Source organism: Curcuma longa, chromosome 11 (genome assembly GCF_044706935.1).
Source record: "Curcuma longa cultivar G26 ecotype Majalengka, Jawa Barat chromosome 11, ITB_CL_G26_1.1, whole genome shotgun sequence".
NCBI classification, from domain to species: Eukaryota; Viridiplantae; Streptophyta; class Magnoliopsida; order Zingiberales; family Zingiberaceae; genus Curcuma; species Curcuma longa.
The window spans coordinates 28479212-28491336 of record NC_133871.1 but is presented as its reverse complement, the minus strand read 5'-3'; the positions used below and the strand labels follow the sequence as shown (position 1 = coordinate 28491336).

Below are 12125 nucleotides of genomic sequence, written 5' to 3'. Positions count from 1 at the left end.
ATATTCTTTACCATTCTAAATTTTAAAATGACATAAAGATTCACAATCTATTTGAGTTTTGAGATTTTATTTTAATATCGAAAGTAGAATTTAGCATATTTTCTTATGTTTTAGAAATTTTATTCCGATGAAAAAAATTAATGTAATTAGTTTGTATCCATTTTTATCAATCTTTTAAGTAAAATTAAAAAAAATTATTATAAAATTTTAAATATCATAAATAAGACATTAATACTTTCTAACGTTCTATAAAAGATATTTTAATGAAAATTTTAAAGGCTACTCTATTTTTAATCAGCTTGTACTTTAGATGTTAAAAATAAGCATTATAAACTTATAAATATTTTAAATTGAATATTAATATTTCTATATCTAAGAGATTTCATTTTGATAAAATAAAACTGTCCTGTCTCAAAAAAATGTAAATTAGCATCCTTGTATTAAAAGGGTATTATACCCAAAAAAATAAAATTGGATGAATTATGAAATACTTCTTAATCATACTTCCCCAATGGATTAAGCAAAAAAAAAAAAAAAAAAAAAGCTCACAGGTAAGTTGAGTTGTACATCTCACATTTCTATTTCGCACACCTCGTGAGCAATTAAATTATTTTATACTTAACACTATAAGCAACTCTTAAATTCTAAAAGAAAAATGTAAGTAAATAAATAAATAATAATTATAAATGCCACTATTTATATTTTGTACATCCGCAATATTTTCGGGCATCTAGAATCTTCTATCGCAAACGCTGCACACTCACAAAACGCACGGGATATCCAATTATATATATATATAATAAATAAGATAGATGATGAGATAGTAGACTTAAAACGAAAATTAAACCCTGAAAGCTAAATGTGTAATATGAATATTTCAACCATATTTTGGTCTTTTAATTATTTTTTGAATACCTTCCTCTGAATTTTAATTAATTTCATACCTAAAATTTATCTAACTTAAAAAATAACATTCTTATTTGGTGCTCCTATATTTGAATATGAAATTTTGAAATTTATAGCATTAATTTATTGGTGTTTGCACCATATTATTATATAAGTAATGAAATAATACTATTAGTTGAGAAATAAAATAGCTTTAAAATTTAAAAGATATCATAGCAAATTAAATTTTGGAGGCTGAAATGTAAAATTTCGGTTGGAGTTACGTCGACGTAATTTCTTTATCCATTTAGAAAGCCTATAAATTGGCTACTTCGGTTAGCTGTCCAGAAATGACAAAAATCCAAAAGTGCAACGTAACTTGACATGCGTGTCACATGGATATCACGTGTTAGTCCGGTCAGTTGGTCAGATAAGGTGCTTGTGTTCACGTAACTAACAAATTTGGAATGTTCATTTAATAAAAAGGTGGAATTTCATCAAATTTATAAAACTCTCTGAAATTAGACAAAATTACAGCATATAAAAATATTTCCAATTGATGCAGTGGCATGTGATTGTGTACATAATATTCCCTAAGATCCATGTAACTGACTAAAGAAAACCAACTTAATTGAATAAAATAATTATTAATAATTAGGATTGAGTACTTTCTTTATCATCAAAGATAAATATATTTGAGTAATTTTGTAAAGTAGGACCTTTATTATTAATAATTATTAAAAGATGCTACAAAATTATGTTTATAAAATAATTATAAAAATAGTTTTTTCATAATGTATAATTCAAGATTATAAAGTGCTCCAAAATGCGCGATATATTGTATGGGTTCATGATTAAGTTTAACACATGCAGTGACGAGCGAACGTTGATTAGGATCACATGACAACGCATGCATTAGGATTCTCATCGCTAAAGATCTGCGGCGGATACGCGAAGAACTCCACCGGGTACTTCGGATAGTAGTAGTAGTAGTTCTCCTTGATTAATATCTTCCTTGAGCCGCCGGCACCGTCGCCGTCGCCGTCGACCGATGGCGGAGGCATAGGAGTCCCCGCCGCTCCCATATTGTCGACGACGACGACGACTTCCTCCGCCTTCTTTCCCTCCTTTTTTGCGTCGGTCTTCTTCTGCTCCTCTTTAGTGTCAGCATCGCCGTCGGCTTTCTTGTCTCTCTGATCCCCTTCGTTGCGGCTGCCGCCCTCCTCGGGCTTCTTCTTTTCTCCCTCCTCGTCCTCTTTGTTAACCTGTTCGCTGCCTTCAGGTTTCTTCTCGTCTTTCGAAGCATCCCCATCTGCAGCCGGTGCCGGTGGCGGCGTCTCCTCCGCCTTGGACTCCCCGGTATCCTCTGCCGGCTTCTCCTCCGGCTCCTGCTTCACCACGGTCGCGTGCTTTCCCGTTCTCTTGAGGACGTATGCAGCCAGGATCTCCGGGTGGAACACGCCTTTCACCGTCACCTCGGACGCCGTCAGGTTTGGCTCCGCTGAACGGACTCCTGTCGTCAACGAAAAATCTTTCCTTTAATACTGCATCAATTCAAAATCAATCGCACGTCTAGTCGAGTTGATTCCTTCAGTGTGAGAATGAATTTAAAAAAAAAGGATTGAATTCGCGTGTACCAATAGGATGATTTCGTGTTTTCCATCAAATTTAATGGGATGATTAAGAAATTAATGGAATAATGATAGAGACCTTTCATCCGTAGAATCCTCTTCTTGATCTCTTGAGCGCAGGCTTCGCAATGCATATAAACTCTCAGCACAGCGACGATCACTTGCGGCTGTTGCAGTGCAATTGAAATGTAAAAACAGAACGTGGAAAAGGCATAGCACTTGCAGAGAAAAATAATGATGGTGAACGATTTGAATCTTAAGCCTCGACCTTGTTCTCTCCAATAGGTTTCTGATCCTCTACCTTCTTCTCCGGCGGCGTCGGCAGGGTTGGTAGGGGGCTTAGCAACTCCACTTTCTTTCCGCTTTTCTTTTGGACTCTCGCCACCATCTTCAGCGGATCCTCCGCTGCCTTCCTCCCCTTCACCACGACAAGGTGCGTCCGGCTGTCAGCCACCACCTCCTCCACACCTTCCAATCGAACCAATACAAAGTTTAACTAAATTCGCATCAAAGGTTCAGTTTTGAATGCTTAAAAGGGTCATTAATTTCTTCAATAGATTGACCAATACCTGGAAAGCCCTGAAGGCTCTGCCGCACCTTCCTGGCGCATCCTGCGCAGTCCATGTAGACTCTCATAACTACCTCCTCCTGCGGTGGCAGCGGAGGAGAAGGGGGAGGGGGAGTCGGAGGGTTCTTAAATTCCTCCTCTTTCTTGCCCCTATCGCTTCCGCTCTCGCCACCTGCGTCCTTCTTCGACCCCTCTTTCTTCCCCTCCTGCTGCACAAGACCACAACTTTCCATCGGAATCAGCAGAAACAACTCCCCAAACAAATGAAAATCAACAAAAGATGCAATTTTGATACCTCTGCCATGCCGTCCTAACCGTTGAACCAAAGCAAGCGTTAAAGCAGCAGCAGTCCTCTGCTTCCTTATTCCTTCTCGCTTGCAGTAAGCAGGGTAACAAATGTCATGGGAGGAGATCCAAGGTGGGGACAAAAGCTGGTGGGGAAGTGCGAGCACGCATGTGGTAAGTCTGGATGAGCACACGCGTCATTCATTCATCCACGCGGTCATCGTCCTCGTTCATGTCGGCTTCTGCAACGTTGGTGCTCCTCAGGAACAGAGCTTTGATGGATGCCATTACACTCCATTATTTTTATCCTCCTAGGATATCTATTCACCGGCACATGCATGTGTCATCCGGATGGAATGATCTTGAGGAACAACTGATGTGGAGGAAAACTCATTCATGGACTTCAGTTTCCCATTCTAGTTCCGATTGGAGAATACAATGTAAGCACGTTATAGTCTCCATATGTCTCACTTTTATTTAAAGACGGCAAATGAACCAGATCAAAGATGGGCTGCGTCTCATATCTAATGGAGTCGCAGTCTGATCAGACAGACTTGGATTGAACGGTGAACCTACGATCTGCAGATCAAATCATGCATTACTTAATCTCAACTGGTGCCTAGCTAGCCCAACATGAAGACGCACAGGCTGAGTGAGAAGATAGAGATTTTTTTTCTTTGTCTTGAAATGTAAATTTTCTCATTAGATTCTCAATGAGGATGGGAAAAGGTTCCTGCCTGTGAGCCAACGGTGAACTTCTTCAAGGTTGATTGGTCTCTAAGGATATGGAGGAGAAGGGTTTGACCTGATCCTTGCAAGACTTGAAGAGTGTTAGAAATAAGACTTAGGCGGATTTGGACTCAACCAATCCAATGTTCAAGTAAGACCAGAGGAGGAGAACAACAGTAAAAATATGATAAAGCGAGTGAATAATGGGTGATACACATACCTCCACCCGTAAGTGCGGGTTTCCGTTTATACCTTGCCTAGGCATGAGCGAAGGGATGTCCATATGTGCTCTATATCTTGATCAATGAGATATTAGTTAAGGATATAGGGGTGTCCCATTGTCATGTTTTGTGGGTCATGTCATTCCGCGTTGATCCCACATTCACATGTGGGGGTTGTCATATTACCATGTTGTGTAGGTTACATCACCATGTTGCATAGGTCACGTCATTCCACGATTGACTATGCTATCATATGTTTGTCATGAGAGATGTCATATCATTATGCTCTGTAGGTGACTATACTGTCTCATGTTCAAGTAGAGAGTGAGGTCTTATCACCTTACTTTTCTCACATTCAATAGTTGAGTTGAAGAGGTCTGTAGAGTTAACTAAAGAGCTCAAGCAGGTTGAGTTGAAGAGCTCAAGTAGGATTGAGCTGAAGGGCTAAGTAGGTCGACAGTGCCAAGCAGAGATGCAGAGTTGAGGAGGTCAACGATGTAAAGCGAGCTATAGAGCTAAGGAGGTTGACTAGGCCAAGTTAGTTGAGCTAAGGAGGTTAGTAAGTTAGACTACTCAAGAAGTTGAGAGGTCAACTTTTGTTGGGAAGACTCCTCAAGAGAGGCAGGCTTTGTTGAGAATACGCTTCGAGAGATGCAGACTTTGTTGGGAAGATTACTCGAAAGAGACGTCTTTATCAGGATGACTCATTGAGAGGTAATCTTTGTTGGGAAGACTCCTCGAGAGAGGTGTCTTTATGGGAAAGACTTCTTGAGAGGTAGGCGTTAGGAGATGTGTCTTTATTGGAAAAACTTGTCGAGAGATAGGACTCGAGAGAGGTATCTTTATCGAGGAAGACTCTTTAAGAGCTAGGCCTTTGGAAATGTATCTTTATCGAGAAGTCTTCTTGAGAGGCAGGCCTCTAGAGAGGTGCCTTTATCTGGAAGACTCCTCGAGAAGTAGACTTTGTTGAGAAATACTCCTTGGGAGGTAGACTTTGTCGAGAGGAATCCTCGGGATAGGTAGGCTTCAGGAGAGATGCTTTTATCAAAAAGACTCCTAGAGAGATAGACCTCGAAAGAGGTGCCTTTATCGGAAAGACTTCTCGAGAGATAAGTCTCAAAAGATGTACTTTTATCAGGAAGACTCCTCGAGAGCTAGGTAGGAAGTTGAGTTGAAGCCTCTATGATATAACTGAGTTGATTATGATGAAACGGAATTGCAGAAGAAGAGGAAGTTGAGTTGAAGAGGTTGACATGACTAAATTAACTCAGTTTGGCTAGTCGTTGTTGCCACACCATGGAAATCTATGTTGATTGAGTCCGGATCATGCCACTCAGAACTTCTACTAACTGAGTCAGGGATCTATCACGTAGACTGTTACTTTACCTCTGCATCAAAGAGTAAATTGTTCTTTTCAGTATAGTTTCTTCTCTCTTTTCTTTTTCTACTTTAATTTTTTGAATGCTCCTCCTTTGTTGCTTTGATAAAACCAGCAGTTACTTCATTTGAAACAATCTCAACTGCTGTGCTTCCAAATCTACAAATCTCGTATGCAAATAGGATTGCAAACAGTTGGTTACATGAATAAACATTATTCATTCTTCCCAATGATCAGCCATGTTTTTTTCGTTTTCATTGTCCATTTGTAGCCAAGTCTACTACCTCGTTTTCATCAGCACCTCTCCTGATGGCCTCTTTGCTTGCTTTGAAGAATCTGGCAACTGCATGGTTCACGTACGCATCAGCCTCCTTCACGCTCATTCCCTTAATCACATCAGAGTCAATCATGTGGTGATCGCCATTGAGAGCCGCCGCCAATTGGACGAGCTCACTTTGAAATTCTGATATCCTTCTGTTCTCGTCCAACTCCGTTACCCTCAGAGGTGGCACAACGGGGAGCAGTTCTGCAGTAAGAGCTTGCATTGAGGCATTTTAGTGGGAAGAAACAGAGGAGACCGGTTATGGATGGATTACCAGGGCAATCTGTTCTTGGAGAGGTCAGCTCGGAGTAGACGTTGTCAAAGGTGCCTGCCCAAGCGTCTCTCTGCGTCAAGAAATCAGAACTGAGGTTGAAGATCTTCTTGATGGTTGCTGGAATGGAAGAGTGCTCGTACTCGGAGGTGAGCGTCGGTCCATTCGGACGCGACACCACTGTAGAAGCAATAGCAACAACATCACCGGATCGAATTACAAATGACGCGGAGTAGCATGCGTTACCTGTTCCCTTCTTGATCCATGGAGAAACCATTATGGTGGGCACCCGGACGCCGAGGCGGTCGAAGTTGAAGAAGAAGGGCTCCGACCCGACGATGCCGTCTGGGCTGGGGATTCCGACGTTGGGGGTGGGGACGTGGTCGTAGAACCCGCCGTGCTCGTCGTAGGTGATGATCAAGAGGCTTTCGTTCCACTGCGGGCTCGCCCTTAAAGCCTCGTACACCTCCTTGACCACCCACTGGCCGTTGGCGACGTCGTGCGACGGGTGGTCGTCGTTCGCTTCCTTGCCGAACAGGTCAAAGTAACGCGGCTCCAACACGCTGAGGGTTTTCAGATCCCCACGAGCCGCGTGCTTGGCGAACGTCGAGAACCTGTGGAACTTGAACAGGTACTTGAGCTTGCGTAGGTTGCGGTAGAACAGAGTGGTGGGAAAGCTGGCGGCGTACACCGCGAAATCACGGCCTTCGTCGCGGATAGAGTCGAAGATGGTCCGCTGCGGGTAGCCTCGGATGAGATGTTTCTTGTTGTGGCTCGTGGCGCCGTGCGAAGTGGCGGAGTAGACGAAGAGACGGTTGGGCTGTGTCGGCCCCGGCAAGGAGGAGAACCACCGGTCGAACACAGCGAACTCGCTCGCCAGGGTGGCGTAGACCGGAACCTTAGCCGGGGGGAAGCCCTGCATGACGGCGGCTGCAGTTTCCTCGGAGAGGGTGAGGGCGTCCTGGACGAAGCCGGACATGGTCGCGGGCGAGGAAGCGTTGTCGCTGGCGAAGACCTGGAAGCGGATAGCTTGGAAGGAGTGGTCGGGGTCGGAGTCCACATACTGGGCGGTGGGGGAGACGCAGATGGTGGGAGAGGCGGGGTCGGAGACGTTCCGGCGGTTGCACTCCTCGCCGGTGAGGCCGTCGAAGGGGAGGCCGAGGTAGGGCTTCATCCATCCCAGCATGTGGTCGAACGATCGGTTCTCCATCACCAGCACCACCACGTTTTTGATGGGATTCTGCGCTGCATGAAAATTAATGCACCACGCGAAGAGACCAAGAAGAAGAAGAGGAGGAAAATGGGAAGGCTTCGTCATGGTCGATCTGCTTTCACAAATTTGATAATATTTTGATGTTTATTTATTGCTTCAATCAAAGCTATTGTTTGACAAAATTATAGAAATAATAAAATCGTTATTTATACATTTTGGTGATATACAGCAAGTGCACAATCATTTTGGAAGCACAGATAACTTTGCATTTGTGTTGAGTAGATGATGCTTATACCATTTACACTTGATTATGTGCGATTGTAAAGTATTTTTTATTAAAATAAATAAATGAATATGCTTAATATAATTATATAGAAAGTATCTTTTATTAATAAAATATTAATTAATTTAATTTTTTTACTGAATTAATTAAACTTTTCATTTCTATTCGATTTTAACTTTCTATTCAGTTAATTCAGAATTAAAAACTTATGATTTTCCAATTTAAAGAGGTTCAGTTTATTTTATTTAATCAAATTAAAATTTTTAAAATGACTAAATTGATTAAAATAATTAATTTTTTAAAATTAAATTTTCAAAATAATCAAACTGAATTTTAAAAAATTGATTTATTCAATTTAACTAAACTTTTTACTCACCCCTATCTTCAACTAATTTAAAGCCTTTACTATAAAGAAATAAAGATATTGAGTTTATTTATATTGTCATTAATTCTTTTTGTCATGCACATGTTATGATAAATGAAGGGAGTAGGGATGGAGATAAAAAATTTCATATTGAGTCGGAAAATAAATATTTACATTGAGTTGTTCCTATTCTTCCTCATTTTTATACCCCTCACGTATTACACTAAAAATTTGAGGGGGAAGAAGACACCTAATATAGCTTAAAAAGAATATATTCTACAATAAAAAAAGGATACTTGTTATAAGTAAAAGAAAACATTTCTATGTAACCTCTAAACCCGATTTGCAAGATACAATGCTTTAAACTTTTGTCATAATTTTCCCCCTATCTATCTTGTGCTCCACTAAATTCACAGAAAGTTAGGCTTCTATACTCAAGGATCTAAAGAATATTGATCTCTACTTTAAATCACTTTTTGTCTAGATAAAAAATTACAATATTTATTGACCTTTGACTTGACAGTTGACTCTTCCTCTGCTACTAGAAGACCAAACAGTAGACGGGGCTGAGAGAGGGCCACCACGATGAAGTAACATATGACGGTGTGTCCTCTTATTGGAGGAACTTCATTGAGCACTAATAATTCAAAACAAGCTAAGTGTGAGGGCCACTAACTCTTTTGTCAACATGATCGATGACTCGGAAACCCCTGACTAGAAGAACAAAGGATGGCAAACTTCAAATTGAGCAGTGTCCTTGAACAAAACTTAATTCAGCACGCAAAAATGCTCAAAGAACTGTATAAATAGCAGTTCGGTTATTTACAGAGCACTGTGCGATCCTCAAGATAACCAACATGAATTATTTACGTACACGTTTTTTCACGCGCGTTTTTATTAGCAACCTACGACGACGACAAAAGAATTTCGACCGCGTCTTGTTTGTTTCCGCAGGAACAAATCCCTGCTCCGGGTCGCACGATCCATCACCCATCCATCCATCCATCATCTAAGGTTCCGTCACCATCCAACCCGTTACTTCGCCGTCATTTGCATCCGCAGCGGGCAGCTTTTTCGTTGCCATCCGTCGATTTCTGACGGGTGAATAACGCTGGGTAATTAATTTACGTCGCTGTAATTCCGACCCTTTCGTGAAGCACAAATCACATCGCCCATTTAATTCTGACGCGACACGTTACCACCGAGCTCGGGACCCACCGCTAGCGGTTTATCGGCACGGCTTTTTTCTACCAGCCTACGAACAATTATGCGGTTGGTTCTCTAATGCTTAGTTTACTTGGAGGAGTGGATGATAGAAGGATAACATAAACCTAGGGATGACACAAATCTAGAGAAAAGGAATGGAAAGTGAATAAAATTCATCCTTTAATTGTTTTGTTTACCTCAATCAAGGAAGGAAAATAAAATTTACCTTTATTGTCTAAAATATCCCTATCCAAAATACCCGTGAAGAATACCTCCTCCTTGGCGGGTGGTCTTCTTCTTCCTCGTGTCGAAGCCACCTTCTTCTTCCTCGTGTCGAAGTCACCCCCTCGTCGGAGCCACCCTCTGCAAGCGACAGCCGCCAGTGTGGGCGTGCCACCCTCTGCAAAGGGCGTCGGAGCCATCCTCTGCAAGCGGCAGCCGCCAGTGTGGGCGTGAGCCAAATGATCAGGTGCAACTTCAAAAGCAAGAGGTGCAGAAGGCTGCAGATGCTTTGACGGAGGAGGAGAAGTCGAGTATCTACTCGCTCTCGCCGCCGCCCGACAACCTTCCACTGCCCAATTTTTTTCTGACAAGGCAAAAAAGGAGTTACGTTGCCTTGGAAGCTAGTGTTGACGCAGGATGAATGAGGCAAATCAATTAAAATATATGGAGATGTGATTTTGACAAAACAGGAGTTACGTTGCCTTGGAAGCTTTTATGAAGCCGACGGCGAGTGGTCGACGCGAGGAAGAAGACCGGAAGAGAGAGACAGAGGACATTTATGTCTTTTTTTATTCCATCCTTTGCTTTCCGCCCAATTTGGAAGGAACCAATTTTGGCAGAAAACTCATCAGCAGATGGATTAATTTTCTCTCCTTCCATAAAAAATTTAAAAAGTAAACAGGGGATGCATGCATGCAAAGGAAAACTTTCCGCAGTTTTCCTTTCCGCACCTCCAAGTAAACTGGGCATAAGAGTCTATTTAGGAGTCCTTGAATTAATTTGACAGAAAGAAAAGGTAAGTCTTTCAATCCTTGGCTAATTTGGGGTTATCTTCTCCACTCATAATCTCTTTGCGTCCATTTTATGTTAAAAACCTTGTAATTATTTGGAAGTTCTATTTTCTATTTGTCATCTTTTAGCATTTGATAGTGCAAGACTCAAGTCTATATATTTTAGATATGAGCCATTATTCCCGCGTTGAATTGAATTTGAATTCATAGCAGTTTGCAAACATTTGTACTTGGATAAATATTTTCTATGATTTTGCCTACAAAGTAAAACGATCATCTCATATATATTGATCTAAGTTAACTGATTATGTTATATACACCATAATTGCAACATAAACCCATATTAAACACTTCAAAATATCACTCTATCTCTGTTTTCCATATCATTTTTCCCAAATAGTTGTAGAATTGTATATCTAGGTAAAGCCAAGTCTTATTAAACACATATACTCTACATTCTCCGTATGATCCCTAGATTCTTGCATTTATTTGCCCTCGGTACCATAATTCAATCTCATTAAATCTTTCTAGCTAAAAATTATCATTATTAGCTCCATTACAAGACATGAATATCATGATGTCTTTAAACTGAACCTACTTCGCTGATGTTCTCATTTTTTTTAGATCGAGCAGCTTAATTCAGGATACTAATGCGATTCACAGGAAGCAAGATATTGCCATTTAAACATTTACTTTATCTGATTTAAGATTTTAATTTGGCGTATAAATCAAAATATATCTACATATATATTTATAGTCCTTGGCTCTAATTATTATAGCTTGTCCAGAGCAATCGTCGAGAGTATATGAAACTAAAGCTCGTCTTGAGGCTTTACAAAGATCACAAAAGGTACATAAATCTTCAGTATTGTTTCTTTTCTTTAGTCCGAATATAATAATCAATTTCCGTGGATTTAACTATCGACAGGAACCTTCTCGGCGAGGATTTGGGATCATTAAGCGTCAAGGAGCTTGATTATCTTGAGAAACAACTTGATATGTCACTCAACGAAATTAGATCTACAAGGGTCCTAAATTTCAGTGCAAAATTAGATTATAATTATCATATGTATAAAAATCTCAGGTTGTCCTTGATTCAATTATTTCTTGCAGACACAACAGATGCTGGACCAACTGACTGACCTCCAAAGAAGGGTATATAAACCCTAGAATATTTAATGCTTCATATATTCTAAATTTCTAATGTAGCCAAATATAATTAAGTTCACAGCTTGGGAAAGTGGTGTTCATGCCGTAGCTCGACGACAACAACATTCACAAGGTGATGATGGTCTCTTCTACCCATTAGAGTGCCAACCTGCTCCACAAATCGGGTATATATCCTCTCAACTCAATTTTTAATCATTAATATTATAATTGGCACTTGCAAAAATCATTGTTATATCTTTGCTCGATCTGTGCAGATACCAATCTGATCAAATTGTTGGCACCAGCTGTACGGTGACTGCTACTTTAATGAGTGGATGGCTTGCATGATTCATATATCAGAAATAATTATGGTCTACAATTATACTACTAAAACTTTGATGTTCTTAGTTTTGATCATGTCCACATCCTTAATTAATTAATGTGTGTAATTAATCAAACTTCCATATCATGACCGTCTAAATGTGTGTTATAGATACTCTCTTTTTTTTTGTGTACTTGCAAAAATACAAAACAAACCGTACGTCATAATGCATGGTCTAATACATGGGCAAACAATTAGTAGTCTAACTAACTGGATGTTTACTAT

General features: G+C 40.4%; 2 protein-coding genes and 1 pseudogene across 2 annotated transcripts; 1 reads left to right on the top strand and 2 right to left on the bottom strand.

The window, feature by feature from the left end:
* Nucleotides 1-1720: 1720 nt before the first annotated feature.
* On the bottom strand, nucleotides 1721-3433 carry LOC141838387 (heavy metal-associated isoprenylated plant protein 5-like). Its single transcript, XM_074725836.1, has 5 exons — nucleotides 3380-3433; nucleotides 3086-3290; nucleotides 2785-2984; nucleotides 2596-2683; nucleotides 1721-2398 (listed from the first exon to the last, which is right to left on the bottom strand). Exons 1-5 carry the CDS (start codon nucleotides 3386-3388, stop codon nucleotides 1782-1784), a joined length of 1119 nt encoding a protein of 372 aa, XP_074581937.1. The 5' UTR covers nucleotides 3389-3433; the 3' UTR covers nucleotides 1721-1781.
* A 2518-nt stretch (nucleotides 3434-5951) lies between these two features.
* Nucleotides 5952-7608, bottom strand: LOC141837517 (non-specific phospholipase C6-like). Its single transcript, XM_074724897.1, has 3 exons — nucleotides 6537-7608; nucleotides 6294-6470; nucleotides 5952-6223 (listed from the first exon to the last, which is right to left on the bottom strand). Exons 1-3 carry the CDS (start codon nucleotides 7606-7608, stop codon nucleotides 5952-5954), a joined length of 1521 nt encoding a protein of 506 aa, XP_074580998.1.
* Nucleotides 7609-9417: 1809 nt separating this feature from the next.
* Nucleotides 9418-11866, top strand: LOC141837516 (agamous-like MADS-box protein MADS4; annotated as a pseudogene).
* Nucleotides 11867-12125: the final 259 nt, after the last annotated feature.

Coding starts and splice junctions, on each gene's coding strand:
- LOC141838387 (XM_074725836.1), bottom strand. Junction 2,684..2,784: donor AACCTATTGGAGAGAACAAG/GTCGAGGCTTAA, acceptor GCACTGCAACAG/CCGCAAGTGATCGTCGCTGT. Junction 2,399..2,595: donor GAGGATTCTACGGATGAAAG/GTCTCTATCATT, acceptor CGTTGACGACAG/GAGTCCGTTCAGCGGAGCCA.
- LOC141837517 (XM_074724897.1), bottom strand. CDS start 7,608: ATGACGAAGCCTTCCCATTTTCCTCCTCTTCTTCTTCTTGGTCTCTTC. Junction 6,471..6,536: donor ATGGATCAAGAAGGGAACAG/GTAACGCATGCT, acceptor TTGCTTCTACAG/TGGTGTCGCGTCCGAATGGA. Junction 6,224..6,293: donor TCCAAGAACAGATTGCCCTG/GTAATCCATCCA, acceptor CTCTTACTGCAG/AACTGCTCCCCGTTGTGCCA.